This window comes from Phycodurus eques, chromosome 18, assembly GCF_024500275.1.
Source record: "Phycodurus eques isolate BA_2022a chromosome 18, UOR_Pequ_1.1, whole genome shotgun sequence".
Classification (NCBI taxonomy): Eukaryota; Metazoa; Chordata; class Actinopteri; order Syngnathiformes; family Syngnathidae; genus Phycodurus; species Phycodurus eques.
In genome coordinates this window covers 17013867-17041199 of record NC_084542.1, presented here as the reverse complement: position 1 = coordinate 17041199, position 27333 = coordinate 17013867, and the positions used below count along the sequence as shown (strand labels likewise).

General features: G+C 46.4%; 3 protein-coding genes across 7 annotated transcripts in view; all 3 read left to right on the top strand.

Annotated features, from left to right (window-relative positions):
- The first annotated feature begins 2382 nt into the window (after positions 1 to 2382).
- On the top strand, positions 2383 to 5489 carry ccn2a (cellular communication network factor 2a). Its single transcript, XM_061704889.1, has 5 exons — positions 2383 to 2758; positions 2835 to 3051; positions 3846 to 4100; positions 4193 to 4404; positions 5092 to 5489. Exons 1-5 carry the CDS (start codon positions 2687 to 2689, stop codon positions 5386 to 5388), a joined length of 1053 nt encoding a protein of 350 aa, XP_061560873.1. The 5' UTR covers positions 2383 to 2686; the 3' UTR covers positions 5389 to 5489.
- A 4934-nt stretch (positions 5490 to 10423) lies between these two features.
- Positions 10424 to 18493, top strand: unc93a (unc-93 homolog A). Its single transcript, XM_061705061.1, has 8 exons — positions 10424 to 10513; positions 10989 to 11170; positions 12244 to 12473; positions 12823 to 12948; positions 13225 to 13436; positions 17618 to 17753; positions 17863 to 17994; positions 18105 to 18493. Exons 1-8 carry the CDS (start codon positions 10424 to 10426, stop codon positions 18383 to 18385), a joined length of 1389 nt encoding a protein of 462 aa, XP_061561045.1. The 3' UTR covers positions 18386 to 18493.
- A 1420-nt stretch (positions 18494 to 19913) lies between these two features.
- The window catches only part of LOC133417347 (coiled-coil domain-containing protein 85C-B-like), a 44382-nt gene continuing 36962 nt past the window's right edge, over positions 19914 to 27333 (top strand). The window contains exons 1-2 of one of the 5 annotated variants that reach the window (XM_061705063.1): positions 19914 to 20159; positions 20460 to 21221. In XM_061705063.1, the coding sequence (XP_061561047.1) occupies positions 20501 to 21221 (721 nt within the window). In that variant the 5' untranslated portion in view covers positions 19914 to 20159; positions 20460 to 20500. Of the gene's footprint in view, positions 20160 to 20425; positions 21222 to 27333 lie in introns of all 5 variants that reach the window. The other 4 variants (XM_061705062.1, XM_061705066.1, XM_061705065.1 and 1 more) reach the window with 4 other exon arrangements.

Below are 27333 nucleotides of genomic sequence, written 5' to 3'. Positions count from 1 at the left end.
TGACGGCACAATTTTGTGTTGCGTCCTGCTGTGCCCGTCCGGCATGCGAAGAGAGAACATATCCATATTAGGAAAAAGAGCAGGCGGCCTTATATGGCAAGGCTTCCTGTGAATAGTAACGAGCCTGTCTGCTGGCTCTCCTCGCACATTCCTGCTGCTCCAGGTTTCTTCTTTTTTTCTTCTCATTTCCGATGTGCTGGCTGGCTGGCGATGGAGTAGTGCTGCCTTTCATAAGAGTCTCGGCTGGTGTGTGATTTCCCCCCCCCCCCCCCCCCCCCCAACCCCTCCAAAAAAAAAATACACAAACCTCTGTCTCGCCTTTTTCCTACTACTAGTACTACTTAAACCTGGCCCGGGAACACACTGCACCTGGTCTTTTGGTCTTTTCAAGTCACACTAGAAGCTCATTAGGCAGGTGAGCGGTTATTCCCGACAGCGTGGCCCTACTGTACCGTACGTGCTCGCCGCGCCGCGGCTGCTTTTCCGCTCAAATCGCTCTCTGGCCGCCATGTTTCCCGACGAGGCGAGCTGAAAAACAGGCCTCCGAAGGTTCATCTTGTACCGAACGTACTTCTTTTATGTCAGCCGACATTACTGACACGCCGCTTTCCGAGCGGACCGCACGTCCAAAAAGAAAAAAAAAACAACACGTCCGCATGCGGGAACATTAGTGGGATTTATGACCGAGGTTGGAATGATTTTAAAGAGCGAGTTCATCTGTTGTACTCGTGACGACGAATGCGTTCAAATATGACATCAGAGCTTGATTATTTTCGCAGGCTTGAAAGTCGGACATCGTTAGTCACTACTAGCTGCTGCTATTAGTGGAGAGTTTAGGCTACTGTATATCCAGCATTGCAGTTCATGACTTGCAGTCCCACTATGTGACATTTTTTCCCAAGGGATTTTACTTCTATTTTTCGTTTTTCTCGTGCACTTCCTTCATATGTGGGAAAGGAGAGCCACAGTCTCCCGTGCACTTTTCCGTTGTTCATCAACACCAAAAACACACTCGCACAGGAGCTGCTGTCGGCCACGGCTCACACCCCGACACTCGCGCACAGATACCGCCAAGCCCCGCCTCTTAAAGGCAGTATTTTTTACGCGTTCCATGCTTGCATTTTGTTTTGCGGTGTTGAAAAACACACGGGACGTTATTTTGCAAGGGACAGGAAGTGGAACCGCTACTCAGCACAGCGCAGGCTAGCGAATGTCACGGGGACCAACCCCAATCCTACCACTAATAATTTGGATGAAAGACACGAGAAGAGAGTCCGTTAGAATGAAGTGCAGGTTGAACACAAACCAATCGAAAATGATGGAAATAATAGTTCGGGACAAGGTCACGTCGTGTCATTTCTAGTCATCTGCTCGCTCACAAACACAGCGCAGCTCCGACGCCGGCTAGCGAGTTTGTTTTTGGAGCAGTGTGTTCGACTTGTGAACTCTTTCGAAAACAAAAACGAGCAACTTCCGGCTAACTCGTCGTCGTACTCGGTGTGACACTGAGTGCGCCTTTCCCGGAAATGATTTTCTTCACGGTGTTCTGATTGGCTAAAATACGGGAGCCCGGGATGACAGCGCCGGCTGTCACTTTGGCACTGATAATTGCCTTCAACTGCGATTTATTGATCATTGATTTCTTTTGTTTTATTTTTTGCAGGCGGCACAGTGGGCTACTGCTTGAAGTGTCCGTGTCACAGTTGTCAGGTTCCGGGTTCAAATCTTGGTTCCTGGAGTTTGCATGTCGTGCCTGTGCTCGAGTGGCTTTTTCCTCCTGCTTCCTCCCACGTTTCAAAAACACCCACGTTTGGTTTTTCAAGACTGGAGCGCAGAGATGATTTTATTCGATTGTTTTGTTTTTTTCCCGCCCAGATTTGCTCATCCCAGACTTGAAAAATGCGCCGCAGCCGCACGATCCCTTTCGTGGGGCTGACAGAGCCGAAGCGCAGACGTCCTAAACCGCCCGTGCGATAATGTAGCGATTCACGCGTCAGCGATGTCGTGACGACGCCAGCTGACAAAAATGCCCCCAGACAGAACCGCAGCATCCCCAGAGTGCAAGTCCACCTTTTTGATGGCTCTCCAAGCCCCAGACTAACGACTTTCCTCTTGATTCATTCATTCATTTAGTTTCTTCCTTCTCATGTGCCGCCTTCCCTTTGGAAAATGAATATTTATCGGCTTTGTGTTTGTGAAGTCAGCCTTCAGGAATTCCCAGTGTGGGGTCCCGGGCCTCCTCTGAGCAGACTTGAACCTTGGCGTTCCACATGAGCGACAGTTAGAGAGAGTTAGAGAGAGTGAGGTTGCTGTTGTTTGGCCAGCTTCCTCCTCCTCCTCCTCCTCCTCCTCCTCCTCCTCCTCCTCGCCTTCAGACGGCAGGAATGTGGGATGTCTGGAGTGGGGGTCAGGAAGCCAGGAAAGAATGCCAAGTATGTCCATGTTTGTCCAGGGCTGCCCCTCCCACCCTCCTCCGAGGTGACGTTTCCGCCGAGGGCCGAGGGCTATAAAGGCGGCGGCGGCGGCCAGCTCTCGGCACAACTCGGAGCGAGACCAACCCGAGCTAAACTCTAGCTTTCACCTGAAGAGCGAGGAGACGCCGAACTCCCCGAGAGACCCCCCCCGACAACGGATCGACTCGATCAAGGAAAAGGAAGACTTACTCCCCTGACGGAAGAATCTTTTTATGCCCCTCAAGATGCCCGCTGTGAAGAAAGCGATTTTGCTGCCGCTCGTCTACGTCTTCTTCTGGAATGCGGTAAGACTCTTTCCGCTCGCTCGGTGTCGTGTACGTTTGACGAGGCCTGCGCTAAGTCGACTGTCGTCGCGTTCAGGCTGCCGGTCAGGAGTGCGGCGGCCGGTGCTCGTGCCCCTCGGCGCCCCCCGAGTGCGCCCCCGGCGTCAGCCTGGTGCCGGACGGCTGCGGCTGCTGCCGGGTGTGCGCCAAGCAGATGGGCGAGCTGTGCGCCGAGAGGGACGCCTGCGACACCCACAAGGGCCTCTACTGCGACTTCGGCTCGCCCATCAACAGACGCGTTGGCGTGTGCACAGGTGAGACCGCGGGCGACGTTTGATAGAAATCATTTCAACCTGGATTGGAACCGTACGTGCGTCTTCACATGTTGTACTTTCCGAAAAAGAAGACGTATTGTTGAGACTGAAACGTCCTTTGAAACTATTGATGTTGCACTTTCCTCGAAAAAAAAAAAAAAAAAAGATGTCGATGAACGTTTAGCATTTGCACTTTTGCAAAACATAAGACAAACTGTTGCTGTTCAAGTTGACCTGAGACTTGTTAATGTTGCACTTTCTGGGGGAAAAAAATGGATTTTGCACTGCCCCAAAACGATTCTCAAAACTTTCCTAAAAAAAAAAAAAAAAATTTTTTTAAAAAGGCACTTTGCTAAAAAGACAACAAACTGTTAATGCTGCACTTTCCTAAAAACAAACAAAAAGGGAGTAGTACTGTCCTGAAAAGAAGACAAACTAATAATTTTGCGCTTTCATTCAAAACAGTTGTTACAACTTCATAAAAATCATTTGTTGCACTTTCTTAAAAAGAAGAAAAGGCATTGGTGTTGCACTTTCCTAAAAGGAACACAACCTGTTTGCTGATGTGCTTTACTTCAAAAAAAGAAGACAAACTATTGATTTTTCGCATTCCTAAAAAGAAAACAATAACAACCCTTCTGTTATGGTGTGGGTCACAAATACGTTCCACACTCACAGTTAACTAAAATGTGATTTTTATTTGGGAATCTTAAATTGATCTGCAAATTTACTTTCGTTTTCGGACTCGCGGTTTGCGCCGAAAAGCTGAACGGATTGTTTTGTTTTGTTTCCAGCGCGCGAGAGCGCCACCTGCGTGTTCGGAGGAATGGTGTACAAGAGCGGCGAGAGCTTCCAGAGCAGCTGCAAGTACCAGTGCACGTGCCTGGACGGGGCGGTGGGCTGCGTGCCCCTGTGCGCCATGGACGTGCGTCTGCCCAGCCCCGACTGCCCCGCCCCCCGACGCGTCAAGGTGCCCGGCAAGTGCTGCGAGGAGTGGGTGTGCGACGCCCCGCAGCACACCAACGGCTTCATGGGCTCCGTTCTGCCCGGTGAGCCGCTCGCCCGCTAATCTGATACGCGCCCTAATCCCGTTCGAATGTTTGCTAATCTCGGTGTTTTCTTCCTGTTTTTGCGCGAGCAGCTTACCGCCAAGAGGAGACCTACGGCCCAGATCCGTCCACGATGAGGGAGAACTGCCTGGTTCAGACCACCGAGTGGAGCGCCTGCTCCAAGACCTGCGGCCTGGGCATCTCCACCCGGGTCACCAACGACAACCGCGAGTGCCGCCTGGAGAAGCAGAGCCGGCTGTGCATGGTGCGCCCCTGCGAGTCCCACCTGGAGCAGAGCATCCGGGTCAGTACCTGCTCCCTTTTTAAGTCACAACAGGCGCAGGCGCAGCCAATTACAAGCAAATTGCATACAATCGGGGGACTTTTTTATAATTAATCATTAAAAATATAATTAAATACAATTGGGATTGAATTTGCAACCTAAAATACAAGTCAAATAAAATACTAACGTGCAATTTACCCCCCGCAATGTAAAATGAAATAGAAAAAATATATTTGAAACAATTAAAATACAATGCAATGCAATAAATACAATACAATCATATGGTTGTTTTGCTACCTTATATGAAATAAAATACTACAATTTTCTCATTTAAATAAAATACAATCTTGTGATTTTATTTGCAACCTAAAATATAAATAAAATACAGTACAAATATGTGCTTTTTCTTCTGTAATTTAAAGTAAAATAAAATAGAACTTTTTTACAACCTCACAAAAATTGTGATTTGTGAACATGACGAAAATGGGAAAAACAATTTGTATTTTCGCAACCAAAAATGAAACTCAATTAAAAAATAAAAGTTCAAATATTAGAGGTTAAATACTAACCCCCCGAAAACACAAATCATGTCTTTTTCACAACCTAAAATAAAATCGAATTCAGTAGAATGAAATGCAATAAACAAAAAAATTAAATGTTAAAATGTTGCCTCAAAATGAAATCAATTTTTTTGTATTTCCTTGTAAGAAAGGGAAAAAGTGCATCCGCACGCCACGCCTCTCCAAGCCCATGAAGTTCGAGATCTCGGGCTGCACCACCACCAAGTCGTACCGTCCCAAGTTCTGCGGCGTGTGCCTGGACGGCCGCTGCTGCACCCCCCACCGGACCACCACGCTGCCCATGGAGTTCAAGTGCCCCGACGGGCAGGTGATGAAGAAGCACATGATGTTCATCAAGTCGTGCGCCTGCCACCACAACTGCCCCGGCGAGAACGACATCTTCGAGTCCATGTACTACAAGAAGATGATGGGCGACATGGCGTGAGGGCGCCCGCCCGCCGAGGGGCCGACACCGGCTTTTGTGACTTGAAAACAGAACTCATCTCGCAGCTCCGTATATACACAAGCCTCATTTTTGTGCTTGCTTTGTCGAAGTAGTCACGCACTTTTTGTGTCGTGTGTATTTGTGCGTGCAGCTCTGTGCACTTTTTCAGACAGAGGGTGAGATTCCTGCACTAATAATATTGTGGAAAACACGCCCCGTCCAGTTTTTACTGTATTTTATTTTTATTTTTCCTTAAATCTAAATCTTGACCTCCCCTCTAAATGAGGTGTGTGATGACTCCCCACCCAACCAGACCTGCAAACGTAGCACACCACAGCGGGCCACTGCCCTATATGTGCGTGCGTGTGAGCGTGAGAGTGTGAGTGAACGTGCGTGTGCATGTGCGTGTGTGTGTTGAGCACAGGCCCGAATGTGGGTCTTGTCCAAAGGTCAGCGTTTCCGTCCGGACGCGAGTGGGCGTGACCACGGCACTGAGAAGAATGAAAGATTACGAGACAAATAAGAAGGAAAAAAAAAGACTGGAAGAATTGTTAGTTCATTCCAAGAAGAAACATGTAAATGATGTATATGTTTGTACAGTGTAAGTTAATTTAAAAGCCTAAATTGTTCTGTGCTTTTTCCAAAAATGTATCAATTATTTTTTTTTTTTTTTTTTTTGGACAGCAGTATTTTTTACTATTTTATTGAGCAGTGTGACAGATTGTTACATGTTTTGCCTTGTAGCTGGAAATAAAAAAAAAAGTTATATTTTTTGATACAAACCCGTTTCTGTGCACTTCGTTCTTATCCCCGGCGAGTTAAATTTACATTCCAGACATCCGAAGTCGGTGGAGTGGCGACACAAACAATCTCACGACTCGTATTTATACATGTCATAAGCTTGCACAAGCGATCTTCCAAATACAGTATTCCTTTGTTTATCACGGAGGCTCACGTTCCAGAACACTCCACGATAGATGAAAAGCCACAAAATTGCGACAATATATTTATTTTCTGATTTATATATATTTCCGAGCTTTATGCATAATACCAATACAAGCTATGCATATGAAGTGCAGGTATTATCTTTGTCCACTTGGGTTCGCCATCACATTCGACACTGTAGTATCTGTGACTTTTAATGTGTGTTGCTTTAAAAGGCAGGGCCTGGCCCGGCGAGTGACGTGACCCCGGGGACAGAATACGAATGAAATTGCTTTTTTGTGCTCGTGTGTAGAAACATCAAACCGCAATAATGAACATTGTTCAATGCGTAACTCAAAAGTAAGCATTACCCGCAGAAAGGCACAATTTGTGGTAAAGATCTTTGGCTCGCGTTACGTTCTGCAAGTGTACCGAATGAATTGTGCAATGTATGTACAATTTAAAAAGGGGCAAATTCAATCACAGAAATTTTTCTTTTTCAAAACCCAAAACGAGATCAAATTCGATAGAATAAAATATACAAAATTAAAATATGAAATGTTAAATATGACACCACATAAAGATAAGTCATATAGCATATTTTGTATGTGTGTGTGTGTGTGTGTGTGTGTGTATATGGGACTGCATCAGGGATCAGCCCTGAGCCCCAGAAGAGTCTCTGCTAGGATGAAGGCCAACGTTGATAAAACAGCCATGATGGACGGATTCGAGACAGTGGCACTGAAGAGACGACAGGAAGCAGAGCTGGAGGTGGCGGAAACGAAGATGTCGAGGTTCGCTCCCGGAGTGACCGGGTCGGATCAAATTAGAAACGAGCTCATCGGAGGGACGGCCGAGGTTCGATGTTTTGGAGACAAAGTTAGAGAGAGCAGACTTGGGTGGTTCGGACACGTCCAGAGGAGAAATAGTGAGTGTATCGGTTGAAGGACGATGAGGATGGAGCTGCCAGGCAAGAGAGCGAGAGGAAGAGCAAAGAGAAGGCCGATGGATGTCGGGAGGGAAGACATGAGGGCAGTTGGTCTTGGAGAGGAGGATGCAGGAGATAGGCCGACATGGAAAAGGAGGACGCGCTGTGGCGACCCCCAAAGCGACAACAAGCCCAAAGGAGGAGGAGAAGAAGAAGAAGATGTGTGTATCTATAGCTATATATATTTATTGATATTTTCACTGGCTACGTATCAATGTTGCACACATAATAATGGGCATCAAGATGTAACACTACAACTACAATAATAAACACATTATTCAGTGAATAGCTCAAAAGTGAGCCGTAACTTGTGTATATATATATATATATATATATATATATATACACATATACAACTATATAAATTGTCCAAAAGAGTGACGGCAAGATGACCTTTGACCTACAACAAAAGAGGCCCTGAGTAATCACAAGCAGTAAAAAACAAAAAGAAGAAAAAAGCAACCACCAGGCGGCACTGCAAACTCTTAAGACATTTTTACACCGACCTGATAGTACAACGGCGACCCCTGCTGTAGTTTTATTTTTGGACTTCCTCATTTGGTTCATATGCATACATTTTTTCGCACATAAAGACTAAAACTGTTCTTTTATTGCACCCCGCATGTTCGAACTCAAATTAAGATCGCCATACATCAATGGGTTATGACAAAACACACACACGAACACACACACCCTTGATGACTTTGTGATTGTTGATGACACTCGTCGATGTTACATAAATCGTTTTATGAACCACTCATTAAGTGAAATTAACACTTCCCTCCTGTGTCGTTGTTTTCCTCACTGCGTACGTCTCAAAGGCCGAACTTCAAACCCTAAATTGAAACCCTAACCTTGGCTAGAAACCGTAACCCCAAACCCTAATTGGAATTCCTAATTTAACCCTCTAACGCTTTGTTTGTAACCTTTACCCTAGTTTGAAACCGTAATTTCTAACCCTAACATAAAAGCCCAAATCTGTCTTTGGACACACCTATTTGCTGTTTTGAGCGCTAACGTGTTAGCGACGGCGCGCACGTTAAAGGCAAGACGCCGACGCCCTTGGAATAACTCGCCATAAACCTTTGCCCTATTCCACAGCTCCTGTACGCAAACATGACGTCAGCATGTCACTCATCCATTGTACGTACACTGTACATCCCGTTCTATAAAAAGCTTTATTGCCATGAACAGCTTGACAAAACAAGAAGAAAAAGGGTGGGCAGGGGTCTCCCGACAATCCTTGCAGCAGTTTTGATTGTCCTTTTTTGTAGCAGCACCAAACCAGACCGTGATGCAAGAACACAGGACCGATTCGATGACCGCCGTGTAGAACTGCCGCGACAGCTCCCGCGGCAGGCCGTGCTTCCTCAGAAGGCGCGGGAAGTACATCCTCTGCTGGGCCTTTTTTGAGGACGGAGTTGATGCTCGGGTCCTGAGAGTCCGTAATTCCCAGCGAGTCGAAGGTCTCGACGGTCGACACGAGGCAGCTGCGGCGGAGGGTGCCTCCCGAAGTCCGCGATCATCTCTGCGGTCCCGAGCGTGTTCAGCTCCAGGTTGCGCTCCGCTTCCTGTCGACGCGCAGACTCGCCGTCGGCCTCATCGCCGTGAGCTGCCAACTTCAGGAGTTTGAATGATAGCTGACAGGTGCGCTGTGTTTGGAATCACTCACTCGTTCATTTTTACACAATGGACTATAATAACTCACGATAATATACAGTGATGAGGGTGGAGATAATGGGCGAATGATTCCCAAGGAACGCAGCAGCTGTGTTCGGGATCATCAAAAGACAGAGAATGTCCAAAGTTTGGGATCATTTCCCACGGTAAGAAGAGAATTATTAAGATTATGAAGTTGAGCTTCATAATAGAGATGCTGAGCAACCGCAGCGTTCGGCTATTGACCGACAACGGCCAGAACGGCAGCGGCGTAAGAAGCTCAAGAACGGCGTCCCGCCAGGTTCAGTGCTGGCACCCGTGCTGTTTAGTATCTACATCTACGACCTACCCGCAACAACATCAAGGAAGTACGGTGACGCAGATGACCCGGCCGTCCGTCTCAGCAAACCATCTCGGAAATCTGTAGAAGAGGGTCTCTCAGAGGACGGTATAATATTAGCCGATATACATTTCTTAGGGTGAACGGAAACGAGTCCAGACGACTAGTACTTCTGTTTCAAGCCTAGCTCATCCTGCCCATCAGGACCTCCGTCACTGTGGACAAACAAATGCTGACCGCGTGAAAACTACAATATTTATATCACGGAAAGGCAGGGATTCCCAACACACCCAAGCGGCGCCCTTTGCACAATGCTCATTGCACCAACCGGACTATTGCAATATTAGTCGTTCGAACTGCTCTAAGTGCATCTTTTTGCACAATTGTTTTTTGTCAATGTCTTGATGTCCCCAAAGTGTTCTGTAAATTGACTGTTTGTTGTACTAGAGCGGCTCCAACTACCGGAGACAAATTCCTTGTGTGTTTTGGACATACTTGGCAAATAAAGATGATTCTGATTCTGATTCTGATTCTGAAGATGCGTGTGTGCGTGTGTGTGTGTGTGTGTGTGTGTGTGTGTGTGTGTGTGTGTGACACAACAATAAATTCCTGATAATAGTGATAAAACGGTGCTCATGACAAACTTTGAAATGCATCATATTGTCAAATATTGATATGAGGCCCAACGATAAATATGAGTGTGTGTGTGTGTGTGTGTGACACAACAATAAATTCCTGATAATAGTGATAAAACGGTGCTCATGACAAACTTTGAAATGCATCATATTGTCAAATATTGATATGAGGCCCAACGATAAATATGAGTGTGTGTGTGTGTGTGTGTGTGTGACACAACAATAAATTCCTGATAATAGTGATAAAACGGTGCTCATGACAAACTTTGAAATGCATCATATTGTCAAATATTGATATGAGGCCCAAAGATAAATATGAGTGTGTGTGAGTGCGTGTACTTTGCTCTTGCCAGTAAAAGAGTATTTATCAGATAGGATTGCCCGCTGCGTGGAAGTCGAGTTCCTCAAGATCTTCAGTCTTGTGTTCATCCGTTGTTATTCGTAAGGTTTGGAGAGTTTGCGTTTTGCAAAAGTTTTCCGCGCGCGGCCATGTTCAGCCGCAACTTGAAGAACGTGCTGGTGGTGTCGCTGGGCTTCCTGTTGCTCTTCACGGCGTACGGCGGACTGCAAAGCCTGCAGGTAAATACAACGTTGGAAGTAGTTTGAATACTATGTGTCTTCTTATTATGTTGGTAAACTTAAAATTGACAGCAAAGTCTGTGAGTTTTTTTGTTGTTGTTTTTTCCCCGAGGTGTGCTCGCCGAAATGGACAAAAGCAAAATAGACAACCTCCACTTATTTGATTGTATTCTCTCGTAAACGATTGATATTGCATTCTTTTGGTTTTGTTTTTGTTTTTGCTTTGAGCACGTAATGTAAAATCTTTCTAGTTTTAGTTGTTTTCTTTTGATTTCGCTTGAAGTGTCTTTATGATGCATATGTCGATCAAAGTGGCGTCCTCCGTTCATTTTGGTTTTATGTATGTTTCGGAATGTGTGTTTTTCGAGTAATGACAAATCCCTCTGAAGAAGAACATTTCTTTGCGATTGTATGTTATCGATTTTGCGCGTAACTTTGAAGGAGCTCGTTGCCTCGCCCTTTCTCGCCCGTTCAGAGCAGCCTGAATGCGGAGGAGGGCATGGGTGTGGCGTCTCTGAGCGTCATCTACGCCTCCATCACCATCTCGTCCATGTTCCTGCCCCCCCTCATGATCAAGAACTTGGGCTGCAAGTGGACCATCGTGGCCGGCATGGCCTGCTACGTCTCTTACTCCTTCGGCAACCTCTACCCGGGATGGTAACAACCTCACACGTGCGCTACGTACCGTCGCTCGACGCCAGAACTTTCGCTTGGGACGGAACCTTCTCTGACTGGGGATTGGGACTGCCACCATGTCTCAAGGCAAGACACTAGAGTAGACCCTTCTCTTGGGGCTAGAACCTCCTCTGGGGACTGGTACCTTTTCTCAGGACAGGCAATCTCGGGACTAAAACAATCTCTAGCGACGAACCTTCACTTGGGACTAATCCATTTCTCAGGACTGCTACCTTCTCTCGGGACTGGAACCTTTTCTTGGGACTACAATCATTTTTCATAACTTGAACTTTCTCTTAGGAGGATGATATTCTGATCTTCTCTTTGGACTAGAATCTTTTGTCAGGACAAGACCCTTCATTTGCGACTGGTTCCTTCTCTCGGGATAGGAAAGCTTACTTGGGACTAATCCATTCTCTTGGGACTGGTACCCCCTCTTGGGACTAGAACCTTCCCTAGGGACTACAATCATATCCCAGACCTAGACCTTTCTCTTGGTAGGATGACCTTCTCTTGGCACGTTAAGCTTATGGTGGGAACAGGAAAATGATCTTGGTCTAAAACCTTCTCTTGGGACTACTCCATCTTCTTGAGATCGGGACCCTCTCTTGGGACTAGAGCCTACCCTAGGAGCTAGAATAATTTCCTAGACGTAGAACGTTCACTTGAGAGGAGGATCCCAACCTTATGTTGGGACTAGAACTTTCTCTCGGGACAGGAAAATGATCTTGGTCTAAAACCTTCTCTTGGGACTAATCTTCCCTCAGGACTAATCCATTTCTACCTTCTCTCAAGAGCAGAACCTTCTCTTGGGACGAGAACCAATTCTCAGAACAAGAACTTTCTCTTGGCACAAAAACCTTCTTTCAGAGCTAGACCCTTCACTTAGGACTGTTACCTTCTTCATCGCGAGAGTAAAACCTTTTCTGTCGACTCGTTTTCTCCATTTTCTTGGGACTGTTACCTTATTTCTGGAAATGCTCGGCCGCATCCAATCCGACCTCTTTGCCTCAGTAAGCCTCAGTCACCCACGTTGATTTGGTTTGGTTTCTCAGGTACACGCTGATCTCCACCTCAGTGATCCTGGGTTTGGGGGCCTCCCCTCTGTGGTCGGCCAAGTGCACGTACCTCACCATCTCCAGCAACGCGCAGGCGGCCAAGGAGGGCAAGAAGGGTCCGGACATCATCAACCAGTACTTCGGCCTCTTCTTCTTCCTCTGCCAGTCGTCGGCCGTGTGGGGGAACCTCATGTCCTCGCTCATCTTCGGACAGGACACCAACATAAGTAACGGCCGCCTGTACCGTATTTATGCGCCTACGACAAACGTATTGACGCAGACTGACTTGGAACTTGTTAAGTTTAAAAATGATGCAAATGGGATTCAAATCTATAGATGACGAAGTGAAAATGTTAAACGTGTGAAGTACAATGTAAGAAATGAAAACATATTACAATAAATAAATGACATGAAAATATATAAAACATATGAAGTTGAAATGTGTTTTTTCTACGTAAAAAAACATCTGTACAATCATAAAACAAATTGAATAAAAATGTAGAAATGCTTAAAAATTGCATCATATGTTGCTGAGGTGTCGCTAACATCGCTAACGTGTCGACGATGTGTTGCCAGTTGACGTGACGGACGAGCAGCTCCAGTTTTGCGGGGCCGCCAACTGCGGCCTGAACATCGTGTCCAACAGCACCGCCGGCAGGCCGGCGCAGGAACTGGTGTGGACCCTGGTCGGATGCTACATCGGTAATGTCGACGCTCGTCAGCTTCGTGTGCGGAGGACACGCAACTTGAATGATGTTACTGGCATAGCAACGTCAGCGTTATGTATGTACGAAAGCATTCTGCGTCGCTTGTGACTTCCCGACTTCAGCCCCCCCCCCCCCCCACCCCCTTAAAATAGGCCTAGCGACGTCCCTGGTGAGGATTCTGTCCCGAAGACCAGTTCATGTTAACCATTGTCGTAAAAGACTCGACTGGCGTTTTCGGGTCGGGGTCACGGTATACTTATTTCCGGGACAGGCGTGGGTGTGGTGGCCATGCTGATCGTGGCCGTGTTTCTGGACAACATCGACGCGGAGCGGACCGTCCGTTTCCGTGGCAACCGTGAGCCCTTCCACCACACCTTGCTGGCCACCTTCCGCCTGCTGAAGGACTGGAGGCTGCTCATCCTCATCCCGCTCAGCATGTACAGCGGCTTTGAGCAGGGCTTCCTGTCTGGGGATTACACCAAAGTGAGTCACTACATCGCACTACCGTCAACCTTCGCTATATCGAGCTCTTTAAAGTTTTTTTTTTTTTTTTTTTTTTAACAGTATACAGGCAAGTCTGAATTTCACGTTGCGCACCTTCAGTGTCGTACCGCGTTGTGCCACAACAATTAACAACAAGAAGATGAGAACACATTTCTGTTTAATACACTAAAGTGAATAGAGAGTACAGTGGACATATTCCAAGTTTTGTTCAATTTTATTTTTTATGTTTTTTATTTTAGGGGGTGGCGGCCCCCAAAAGGTTAATTGGTGCTTATTCAAGATTTTTGGGGGGAATTTTCTTTTTCTTTTTTTTTTTTTCAATTCAATGCAAATGTAATGGGCGTCAGTCATTCCCAGATTTGAACGATTTGTGGTCGGACCCCGGTCCCTATCCCTCTGCGAATCACTTTGGCGCCATCTTGCGGCAACTTGCTCACAAGGCACTATGTCGAAGTGAGTTAAGGAGATCCATTTGGGAAAAATCAGTGCTTTGCCGCCATCTTGTGGCATCTTGGTGGCAAGGAACTAGGTTGAAGTGCAATGAGGAGCTTCATTCATGCAAAAGAAGTGCTTTGCCGCCATCCGGCGGCAACTATTGGCAATTGTAAACATTGTTGGTGGGGCCTCCATTACTCTGCTATTTTTGCTCTTTGCGGCAGGGCTCTCTCTATGTCTTATTTACGCCGTGGGGTTCTCTGACAAAAGTAGCAAACCAATTTTGGCAGCGTAAGGAGAGGAAAGGACAGATATCTGTTTTCCGACGTAGCTTGTACTCGGTGACGGCCCACCGCTAAGTGTAATGAATGTTGTGTTTGTTCCAGAACTACGTGACGTGCGCCCTGGGTATTCGTGATGATGTGTTTCGGGGCGTCCAATTCGCTTTGCTCCTTCCTCTTCGTACGACTCGCTCGCTACACCGGCAGGGCGGCACTCTTCTTCCTCGGTTAAAAAGTCCCGCCTTTGTCTGACGTGTTAAGCAAATGGCCAAAGAGGAACTGTGTCATGAGATCAAAGTTGCTGCTTAATGGCTGATAACATCGTGACTACCAATGCTATTTGTTAGCCCATCTACTGCATTTTGCAGTCTGTTAGCATTAAGCAAAGTTGTGTAGTCGTTTTAAATACCCAATGTGTAATTCTCTCGGTTTTATGTTGAGAGTGACAGCAAACTTCAACTGGGAGTGGCACGAAACAGTTTGAAGGCTCTTTTTTGAAGAACTGTTGACTAGCTGACAAGAAGATAAGAAATAAAAGAAGATAAGAACTCAAATCTACGTCACTCCCTCTCCCCTTGTAACATTGTGGTTCTTCTTTGTCCGTAAACGGATCTGTGCTAAAAAGGCGTGTTCCGACATGAGCCGTCCATCCCGATCATGTTGAATGATCCATGCGACGTAGTTCGAGTCGCCAACAGCCACCGCTCGGCAGCCTCATTCGCACCAGTCATTATCTTTGCCATTAGCCGGCGTATTAGGTACCGGAGGCGCATCTAAATCAGCGACATATAGACTTACCGATACGCACACACACGCACGAGAGCCAAGTCCATTAAGGCGCTGCGCACAAATCAAGCAGGAAATAGAAACCCGGTGGTGAAAATGAATATATGCAAAACAGCCCGAAGTTGCTTTTAAAACGTCAATGCCGTAAGCGTGGGGACTTAAGAAAGAAGATACAGTCAGGGAGGCAGGCAGGATGTGATGTCAACAGGTAAACAGAGACGCTAAGTGGACTCGAAGCAAAGTCCAAGGACGGACTTGGCGGAATTGCACTGGAAAATGACCCAAAAGTCAAAACAATGTACACTTTAATGAACATTTTCGGGGGGGAAAGCCAATCAATTTTGAATTAAAGCAACATTTCCTGGAGAATAAACCTTTTAAAAGTCAAATAATCTGGATTTCAACACTTGTGTGCCAATGCTGCAGAATTCTCTGGAAAATACGGGCTGCTTAGTACATGTGACAACAATCCCGTCTGGGCTAAGAAAAAAAAACTGTGCTTTTAGTCTGACACACACACACACACACACACACACACACGCACACAAGTTGTGATTAATAATCACCACCATAATGCTCAAATTTCTGTTAAATCAGATGCGGTGCAAAGTAATCCGAAAGGCAAAAATAGAAGCCACTCTTGAATTTGTGTGCAGCATGTGTGTGTTTGTGTGTGCATGTATTAGAAATGTTTTATCAAGGCAGCGGTATATAGTAAACAGGCAGCGGCCTCTCGTCCCCCTCAGCTCAGATGAATTAAATGACATTTGACCTCTACGAGTACGTCTTAATCACCTTTGAGCTTTTCCGTCTTTAGTGACTCCGCAGAGCAGAGCAGGTAGGGGGCAGCGGTCTGTTCTACTTTTTATGATATTTGTGTTTGTTGGTGTGCCATGAGATTTTTGGGGGAATGTAAAATATGCGCCTTGGTTCAATTAAGTTGAAAAAAAGACTGGTCTCTTGGGTGTATGTGGCGCATAGACACATCACCCAAACAAAAAAACAGGAAACAGATTTACTTCGTTGTTTAATTTCACACTTGATGGGTGGGCAGGCACTCCAGAGCCACAACTATTTGTTTACAAGCAATTAAAAAGTCAATCTTCCGTAATACGTCCCCTTTAAAGGGTTCTCTGCGAGTAACGATCGTCAAGGGAGTCTTGTTAAGAAGGATGGTGTTGTCAGGCAGTTGTTTACTGTGGCTAAAGTGATGAGACAATTTTATGTTAGGTGGCAAATGGACTGCGTGCCATCTCCAATGCGAAAAAAAAAAAGTGGACCTTGACCTTAAATGTTGGATATATGTTAAGCTGAGCTGGACTTCAAAGGATGACGACTCCTCCGCGTGGATCATTTGTCATCTCGGGCCAGCTCCAGTTGTTCATATTCAACAAAAAGTGTTTTTTCCGCTTGACAACAGGACGCGAGGTCATCGGCTCTACAGTACCTTGATGGTTCTGCGCTTTTCCGTCAAGAGCGATACCTCGTGACACTAATGTGTCGCCCGTCCTTGAGTTGCGGATCTAAATGACGGCCATTTTCTACCCCTACAGCGCAGCTGGAGAGGTCTTTTAACGCCCCAAACACACACACACACACACACACACACACACACACACACATCTAGAAGCAAACCACAAAAGATGTGAAAAACTTCCGCCTCTGCTCTTCACATCGTGAACTGGCAGTGTTTTAACACAAGGTCACAACCACGCTTTGATTTATTTATGTTTTTCTTGCTTCTACACCTCCTGTGTATGACCGTGTTTGTGTATGCTACCGCCAGCAAAGAAGTCTTTTGTGCGTTTGTACGCACACCCTCGCTCTTACACCTTCGCTCCATAACGTGCGTGCAGTCATGGCCGACAACGGGGCACTCTAAAGTGTGTAGGATGTGATACATAGCCACAGAGAATGTTCATCCAGCTTCAACAAAACAATAACGAGCTAGCTTTCGTACTTTGAACAACCTGACGACAGCCACGGCTGCCACGTTGGTAGTGTGACTCATTCATAATGGAGTGTTACTATAAAACTATGGGTTTTGTTTTCGTGACTGTAAATGTGATGAGGTGGGTCAGACCCGGTTTTGGCAATTTCGTGGTCCAGCGTAAGGAAGTGCATTGAAAAGAGGGACGTCGACGCTGTTCGAGCAGCGTTAACAGACGACTTCAATCTTGTCCAATCGAAGCGGCTTTTCTCATTCCCTTTCAATGCGGTGAGAGAGGGCCATACTGATAGTCTGTGACATGGGGGAGAAAAAATGATTCGCTCGAGTCCAGGAGATAGAAGTGCGCAAAGTGTACTTATAAGGAACCGCAAGCAGACCCCCGTGGGCGGATGATGACAGTAAATATGGCAAGGCAATTTGGAGCTCAGAGGTCTGCACCATGACGTGAACTCTCCCACCCCCAATCATTCGTATGCCCCCCATGTCGGCCAGTGGGATGATGTCTACGATCATGTCCCGCTGTTCCCATATTTATCAATGAAATACGTCTCTCTATGTCTTATTTACGCCGTGGGGTTCTCTGACAAAAGTAGCAAACCAATTTTGGCAGCAGTAAGGAGAAGAAAGGACAGATATCCGTTTTCCGACGTAGCTTGTACTCGGTGACGGCCCACCGCTAAGTGTAATGAATGTTGTGTTTGTTCCAGAACTACGTGACGTGCGCCCTGGGTATCCACTACGTGGGCTTCGTGATGATGTGTTTCGGGGCGTCCAATTCGCTTTGCTGCTTCCTCTTCGGACGACTCGCTTGCTACACCGGCAGGGCGGCACTCTTCTTCCTAGGTTAAAAAGTCCCGCCTTCGTCTTACGTGTTTGTGTGTGTGCGTGTGTTTATTTTTCTTCTGTATTGACAATCTATAAAGAACATTTTGTGTTTATTTCTGTACTTCAGCGGCAGTGACTAACTTGTCATGCATTATCGCGCTGTTGTACTGGAGGCCTCACCCCCACGAGTTGGGCGTCTTCTTTGTGTTTCCCGCCGTGTGGGGAATGGCCGACGCCATCTGGCAGACGCAGACCAACGGTCAGGAGTCGCGAGAAAGATTTTTCTTCAACTTGTTTTTGTATTTGTTGTCCTCGCTGTAGTTTAAAATCAACAAATTGTATTTCTCGTCGTTTTGGTCGTTGCGGCAGCTCTGTTCGGCATCCTGTTCCCCAACGAGAAGGAAGCGGCCTTCGCCAACTACCGCATGTGGGAGTCGTTGGGCTTCGTGATTGCCTTCGCGTACAGCACCTTCCTGTGTCTGGAGTACAAACTTTACATCCTGCTGGCTGTGCTGCTGCTGACTGCCGTCACCTGCCCGGTGGTCGAGTACCACGAGTACAAGAATCCCACGATAGCCAAGGACGACGGACACCACAAGGAAGCCGTCGCCGTGGACGACAGCAACGTTTACTGCCAGACCAAACTCTAAACAAACAACAACAACGACGACGACGTGAATGTAGGCCGCTACCATAATCATCTCACAACGCTCGCTGATGTCCAGAACGGAAGGGCCGACCGAGCTCACGCGGACCAAGATGGCAAGACAACTCATGCTGGCTAAAAAAGGCAACATTTGTCACAAAGGAGGTTTTTTTTTTTTTCTCTCCAAAAATCACAATTGTATTCTCCTAACTTATGTTAAAGATCAACTCCAATTATATTACAACAATATTATTTCATTGGAATATTAAGGCAATAAAGTCATAATATTACAATCATTTTTTTTTTTTTTTTTTTGGTAAAATATTCTTGGGATATTCTGATGTCATACCACTTAAAAGTCATTTTGGTTTTCCGCACTGAGAGGGGGAAAAAAAAGTAGTTATGAGCGTAAAGTCAAACTACGACAAGGAAAAAGTGTCAATTTAAAACAACCAAAAATATTATGACTTTATTCTCAGAATGTATGTAAAAATCACATCAATTGATTTAATCCTAATATTCTGGCAATAAGAACAATCAAGTCTTAATATGATTATTATTATTATTATTTTTTTATTTATTTAACAAAAAAAAAACTCTTCTTGTGATACTCCAACGTTATGTTACTTTTGTAAAAATAATTTAGAATTGCCACACTGTGGCTGAAAAGAAAAATCGAGTCATTGTCATATTGAACTAATAGAAAGAGCATCTGAACAAACTTGATTTTATATATTTTGTACGTTCTAAACATATTTGAAATTATCATATTAAATGATTGAATATGCTTTGTTGTATTGTTGAAATTATAAATATGGATCCTCGTTATGTTTTATATAAGGTAAATAGTTTAGCAGCCCAGCACTTCATCTTCGTCATTAACAGAATTAAAATGTCATCCTTTACATTGTTAGCATTATTTGGCCACAAGAGGGCAGCAAAGACTTTGTAAATTCAGAATTTAGAGGCGACACGGTGAGCGACTGCGTGGGTTTTCTCCGGGCACTCCGGTTTCCTCCCACATTGACAACTCTAAATTGCCCGTAGGTGTGAATGTGAGTGCGAATGGGTGTTTGTTTCTATGTGCCCTGCGATTGGCTGGCGACCAGTTCAGGGTGTGCCCCGCCTCCTGCCCGATGATAGCTGGGATTGGCTCCAGCACGCCCGCGACCCTTGTGAGGAGAAGCGGCTCAGAAAATGGATGGATGGATATTTATTATCTCAGTAACAGTATATAAGCCGAGTACCACCAAACTTTGGGGAATCGTTGCTGTGATTTCTCCGACTGTGAAGACGACTTTTAAGAGATCAAATCTCGCGAGATTCTGCAGTGCCCCTTTCCTACATCCATCCCGAATATATGAACGTGTGCGTGTGAATGAGTAAATGAGACGCATTACCTTCGCGCACTTGATAGGTTGTCGCTTTATATAATTCAGTCAATTTACTTGCGTTGGGATCTGACACATCCAACATGGCCGACGCGCTGACGCCTCGCAGCCAAGACTTGCAGACTGTGACGTAGTGTTACTTTATGAGAAAGGATCTCGCGAGACTCGCCGGCGCTCCTTTTCTACCTGCGGCCCCCTCCCTCCCTCCGCCCTCCTCAGTCTTCATTGGCCGTGTTCAAAGTCCAATGTTCGGACGAGGACGGAGGAAAGAGGGGAGGGGGGGCACCGCCGCCACCGCTAATTCCAGCCGCTCCAAGTGAAGCTCCAATCCCGCTAAAGAGGCTTAGCAGCCCGGTGGCAGGAGGGCACTGAGCGACGCGCACCCAAGTAGGACTCTTTTCTTTTTTCTTTTCTTTTCTTTTCTTTTCTTTTCTTTTCTTTGCGTTTGACTGAAACATTCGAGCGAAGGCAGCCCGGCTCGGCAGCCCTCGTTGCGCTTGTTGAGCTCCGCGGTTCGCTTCGGTTTGGTTCGGCGAGATGTCAGGCGCGGGCTCGGATGTTAATCGCCCGCTGAGAGTCACAGACGGAATGTGTGCGTGATTGAATTGTTTCCTGTCTTTTCGGTTGACTTTTGAAACATTATTTTTTTTTAGTACCTCCGCGATGTGTTTTAACACCATCCCGCAGTTGCTCCCTCGTTCCAAGTAACCCTCCCGACACACCGAGCGATGGCCAAGAGCCAGTCCGAGGCGGCGAGCGACGACCTGGGCCAGCTGACCGACGACGAGCTCCTCCGCGGCGGCAAGGAGGAGCTCGTCCGCCTGCTGCGCCGCGTCGACGGCGAGAAGATGAACCTGATGATCGAGCACGGCAACCTGATGAAGGACATCAACCGGCGGCTCCAGGTGCACCTCCACGAGATCCGCAGCCTGAAGGAGGTCAACCAGAAGCTCCAGGACGACAACCAGGAGCTCCGCGAGCTCTGCTGCTTCCTGGACGACGACCGGCAGAAGGGCAAGAAGCTGTCCCGGGAGTGGCAGCGCTTCGGCCGCTACACGGCCGGCGCCATGTGGAAGGAGGTGGGCGCCTACATGCTCAAGCTCAAGGAGCTGGAGGCCAACCAGGAGACGGTTCTGCGGGAGAACGGCGAGCTCAAGGAGATCATCCTCATGCTGGACGAGGAGAGGAACGGGGCGGGCTCCAGGAGCTCCATAGACAGCCAGTCCAGCCTCAGCAACCTCAACGGGGGCACCGGGACCGTCCGGGACGTCGGGGACGGGAGCAGCACCTCCAGCGCGGGAAGTGCCGGGAGTCCCGACCATCACCACCACCACAACCACGTCAACAAGCCCGCCCCGGAGGCACCCAAGTTGGGCCGAACCACGCGGAGGTCCATGGACGACCTGTCGGTGCCGCACCTTCACAGGAGCATCCCCAATGGACTCAATGGTGAGTGGACGCGCACACAGCTGCGCTCAAGTTCATCTTCCACACACCTCAGTAGCGACCGCTTATCCTCACGGGAGCCGTCAACACACATATTCGTGTTAACGTCCATAAACTTAAATAGCGGTTCTGAAACCTTTGCTTGGGGGTCCACACATTTTTTTGTTGTTGCAATAAATCATTCCATTTTCCGAACCGCTTATCCTCACACGGGTCGGCGGCGTGCTGCGCCTCTCCCGGAAATCTTCGGGCGAGAGGCGGGGTACACCCGGAATCAATCGCAGGGCACATAAAAAAAAAAAAGCATGTGGGCATTTTGGGATGTGGGAGGAAACCGATGTACTTGGAGAAAACATGCAAACTCCACACAGACCTAGGCTGGATTTGAACCGGGGTCCTCAGAATTGTGAGGTGGATGTGCTAACCACCGCGCCACTGCAATAAATCATTTGCAAAAAAGAAAAAAAAGAAATGTTCGGTTGAAGTGCCTTTAAAACAGTGCTTCTCAAACTATGAATAAACAAACTGCGACAATAATCGAGAAGGGACGATATGACAAAATGAATGGTCATCGCGACTGGCTGGTGAGCGGCGCAGGGTCTGCCCCGCCTCTGCTGAGCAATTCTATCTCACCTGCCACTCGAATAAGGACAAGTGTTTCAGAAAATGGATGGATGGCCGGCAAAGTGGTCGATTGGTTAGCACATCTGCCTCAGTTTGCATGTTCTCCCCGTGCCTGCGTGGCTTTTCCCCGGGCACTCCGATTTCCTCCCACATCCCGAAAACATGCGTGCTGGGTTGCTTGAAGACTCTAAATTGCCTGTAAGTCCATAAAGTGCAAGACTGTGGAGGCTTGAAAGCGAAAACACAATTTGGAAAGACTTTTGCCCCATTGGGCGGTTCTTTGCGGGGAATGTGTTCCAGACTCGCTCGCGATTGGTGAAAATCCACAGTATGACCATATAAAGAATATATTTCAATGTATTAAAACGCACTCTTTAAAACTCACTTTTTAAAGTATTCCTCAGCGTGTTTTCTCACACTCTGGCATCCATTCAACCTGTCTTTAAACATCAAAATGTTCAACCAAACCGTTTCGTCTAATGAAAGTCTGCTAGCTTAATGTTAACGTAGAATTCAAAGCGCCATAGATGGGCGAACGGAAATGAGCATGGACGGTATGGTAATTAGAAATGTTCAAACAACTGCTAATTTAACACACCTGGAGCAGCAACGCATACCGACAGAGCAAACAGCAATACTCACAGCGATATACCGTATTATATTCTCGCTGCTATTACTGCGCTACTGCCATGACTGGAGCTCAGTTGGGGACCTTCTCTGCCTCTTCTTCTTGGTGTCAATTATGTATGCTGCATCTCTTCCAGTAGTTCTCTGTGCTGCCTGGCATGTTGCGGCACAACGCGGTACTACACTGAAGCCACCCGATTCAAAATTCGGACTTGCCCGTACACTTTAAACCACAGGTGTCAAACTGGTGGCCCGGGGGCCAGATCCGGTCATTTAATGTGGCTGGCGAAACCAAATCAAAATTGCTAGTTTTGTTCTCGTGTAATACCATTGAGATATTTGCAAGCATTTTTCATTACTAATCCCCCTTTGAAAACAAATGTAATAGTTGAAAAACGTGTTTATAGGCTTCTGACTTTAAAACTGGTTATTCATCAATGTGTTTTGCATAATGTATGTAATTACAGTATATGAGGTAATCTTTCATTTATAGGGGTTCACAGCCGTAGAGGCCCTCCGAGGGAAGTTGTAACGACAATGTGGCCCGTGACAAAAACGAGTTTGACACCTCTGCTTTAAACCCATAAAAAAGGGTGCTTTAAGAATCGGCGATGTTGCGTGGGCACAAAAGATCCTCTTTTGTGTTCTGAGTGGATGTTTACAGAAAAATAGAATAAAAGAACAGGCTAATACGTAGTAGCTAGTGTGCGTGCGATGACGGCGACAACATATGCTGATCAAAATTGCTTTTAAGGATTATGGTGGTGGTTGGCGAGGGGGCTGCTTGGATTAACCCCACCAGCAAGTCTTGATTGGGGAGATTAAATCGGACGCGCTCGCACAGCATCCGCAAGTGCCCCCGCAACACCCAACCCACCCATCCCAGTCCCTTTGGGTCGCTGCTCTTTTGCTTATCTTCAGCCTCATCTAACATTGGTTTACTGCAAACATTTTCAATCGTCAATTTGACATGTTTAACCATCCCAAAAAGTACAAGATCGAATAATTTAAGGAACAATAACATGACATGACAACATTACTATTTAGTGAGTGTCTAATTGTGATTTTTATATAATTTATTTTCTTGATAAAAATATATTGGTCCATGTTATATTGGCTCAAAAATATTATTTAATATATTATAAAAAATATATAATAAATAGAGGAACAGAAAAGAATAGGCCAGCGGTTTTATCCCAAATTTTGTAATTTAAAAAAAACATTTTTTGTATTGAGTTTTAAACTTTTAAACTGCTCAATTAGATGTGAAACATACAAGGACTAACATCTTTAAAAATGTAAATCACTGATCCACACCTTAAGTATAGCATGTATGTCGAGATGTTTGCAAATTCAAATTTTGGGGAAAAAGTATGTGTGCGTGCGCGCTGGTTTACTCAGTTTCAACATTCCTGGGAGCAAAAAAATAAAATAAAAAAATAACCTAAACAACACAAGCAGCTTCCCCATTTTTAAGAACACGGCTCAGATGAAAGCGCCATCACGGATGGTCGCAATGACGCTAAACCGAAACGAGCTGGAACGCTCCTTCATCCCCTCTTGGCTTCTGTTTTGTTTATTTGTCCACCCCCCCCCCCCCCCCCGCTCCTCCGATCCTCACATTTTAAAAGCAGCAGATTCCCGTCGGATCACTCAGCTGGCGTGCAACATCGATTCCTGGATTTGTGGGTGAAGGTAGCAACAAATACGAAAAAAAAAAAGCATGGAAGCGTGCACAAGGAAGACCTTAAATCCTTGTATATACACACAAACACACACACACAGACTTATTTTGAATGGTGTTTAGCTGTCTTTACGTAACATCAGTATTATAGCCCCCTTTTCTAAGCTGTTGTATGGCTCACAGTGCTGTACATTGCATGAAGTGTAGATTGCTTCATTTAGTACAGTAAAAACGAGGGCCGAATGATGATTGGCTCCATTTGGGCCCTCACGATATCACATAGGATTTTTTTTTAAAGTTGATTTTCATAGCATACATGCAAGTGCAAATTTGGAATTGTCTATTGTCTATTAGTTTACTACCGCATAGAAGAAGAGGAGTAGTCTGAAACATGACATATATTTCCAAATATGACCTTGAAACGTCACTTTGTGGTGCAGACTGTTAGTTTGTCTGAGGTTAAACTCGTTAGTTAAACCTTTGAACACGTAAGAGTTTTCAGCAGGTTCATCTTTCTAATCTTGGACTTTTTTTTTTTTTTTTTTTTAACGGAACATTTCACTGATCTCAGTGCTGCCCGGCATGTTGCGGCACAACACGGTACTACACTAAAGGCGCACGACTAACAGCAACGATCATTTCAAGATCCGACCGTTAGCGGGGCACGAACGATGAACCGTGAAAAAGCGGGGGAACACTTGAATAACTTTTGTTGGTTGAGGAGTGTGAGAACGGGAGTCCAGCCTCATTGTAGCTTCGGTGGGTGTTGGGTGGGGGGTTATGGTTGTTGGCAGGGAAACTTTAAAGGGGGGCTGGATCGCCTCAAAAGAGGTTGGTTTGTGGGAGGTGGTGGTGGTGGTGGGTGGGGGGGGGGCTGCTGTCCATGTAATTGAATTTCTGTTGTGACCCCTCCCCAAGCCATTCTTTTGGCATCCAGCTTGTGTTTTTATTGCACTGGGTGTGTGTGAGTGTGTCTGTGTGTGTGTGTGTGAGTGTGTGTGTGTGTGTGCGCTGTGCAGGCATCTGTTGTGAAGAGAAGACCAAAGGAGCGCAGTACTTCTGTAGTTTATAACTTCAAACTACAGTAAGTGAGCCCCCCCCCCCCCCCCAGTTACAAATAGTGCTTTATACAAAGTGTCTTTGCCAGACAATACTTGGCTGGGTTTGGATTTGGGTTTTTTAATTTGAAATTGCGAATGTTGACAGGTTCGTGATTTAGTTCTTGACGGGATCCTTGACACGGTTTTGACTTTGTTGTGCAAGCGGTTCTTGTTGTCTCTCTCAGCTCATTCACGGCCAGCCGTTTTCAAAGCCGAGTTCCCCATGTTGCCGACCATTTGAAAGCATTTTGGTTGATCTTTCAAAACCCACCGAACATTCGCCAGAAACAGAAACTGGTTTCTGACCAAGAAGCAGAGAAAAGAAGATTTTTGTGAAAACAAAACGTCGAGCTGAACAGTGACTGGCACTAATATCTTTTGCTTCTGTGACACCTCAAACTATAAACAAGTAAGAAAGGGCATTTGATGGCAAAGTAATAATTCATAGTCTACAGATATATACAACTATGAAACGCACGCAAAGTGATGCTGACTCCCTACACGGCTCGAGTTGAACGTCGGGCGTTCGTCATTCATACCGTGAAGTGCGTCATCTTTTCTCACGATTACGAAACACCTTCTCCTACCTGCCGCGAAGCGAACACTGTTTGTACTGTACATATCCACATTGTTTTCAGGTGTGAGGTGCCTAAACCTGTCTGACTTCCAACGTGTTGCAATTTCTCTCCGTCATAATTGATGCAAAAAGCTGAAATTTAACCCCCCTAATCTTGATCTTCTACTCTTAAGCTTTTCTGATCTTGAAAACAAACGACGCCATCTAAAGGGATCTGTTCGTCATTACAGTGCTTTACACACTTGAATCTCACAGACAAGCTGGGCGACACCCTCCTCCACGCCGACCCGTTGAATAAACATACTTGACGAATATATTCGTCGTGGCAGTAAAGGGTTGGATTGGAGTTGATGCATATAAATGTCGGCTGAGTGAGTTTATTTTTGCCTTGTTCTTGACCTGGCGTGGTGCATTCAAAACGCCTGACACAGTAGTTGTGCTTTGTGTTCCTTCTTTGTGGAGTCACTCTGAGTCACCCACCCACTTGGCACACACACACACTTAGACTCAAATGAGCTTTCAATGAGCAGCCATTCGGATATCCCGAATGGTCGCAGCCATTCGGGATATCTGAGGTGCCACCCACCCTTCAGACAATTCTCTGCCTCCCTGATTTCCACTTTGCGTTTTTCCTTCGCCCTCGGGGCGGGACGTGACCCGAAAGCTCTCAATGAAACCGTAGAAGCAGCTCTCCCAGTTGCCACCAGCGGGGCCGCTCTGACGACGCTGATTCAGATTAGTCCTTCGTGTTTCTGGGTCGTTGTGGTCGGGGAGACTTCTGATGCGTTTGGCTGGAGGTTGTTGATAGCTGCCGTGAGTTCATGTCGAAGTTAACGGCAGAGTGCCTGAGACTAAACCTTTTGGGGAATATCTGGCGGCTCAACCCCAAAGACAACAAGTTTTCGGCATCGTTTTCAATTCTCGTCAATGATAGCGTTCTGTCAACCAGAAGTATCCTGGTGCCTATTGTTTACAAACATTATCAAAAGGTCAACAGGAAGCTGAACCAACTGCACAATGGTTTTGGTTTCCTGGTGGTCGCCCTTACAAGTCTTTGTGCCTCTAAATGTTGTCTCGCCGGAATAGGATGTTTGTGTTGCTCGCGTCCTGCGCTTGTAAGCTGACGTTGACTAAGCGAAACCGGACGGCCTGATCGGGTTTCACTCCAGGACTCTCTGGCTTGTGTCGTGCCGTCAGCCCACCGTGAGGCCTGGCGAGCTGATAACGCGGATAACAACAAGAGTACACACGCGCACAAAGAGCCCTGCGGGGGAAACTCTCAGCTGTGTGCTGACAATGAAAAGCCGGCCCGTCAGGATGTCCCACATTCCTGTAGCAACAAAAGAGGAAGCCGTGTCATCCTGGCGTGGCGACAGACTGCACCGAAACAGGAAAGTGTAAAAAAAAAACAAGGGAAAAAAAGGAATTACAGGGAAGTGTTTCCCCGCATGTTTGCCATTTGTGATTTCGGCTATGTGTTATTTTGTGATCAGGCCAAAACCC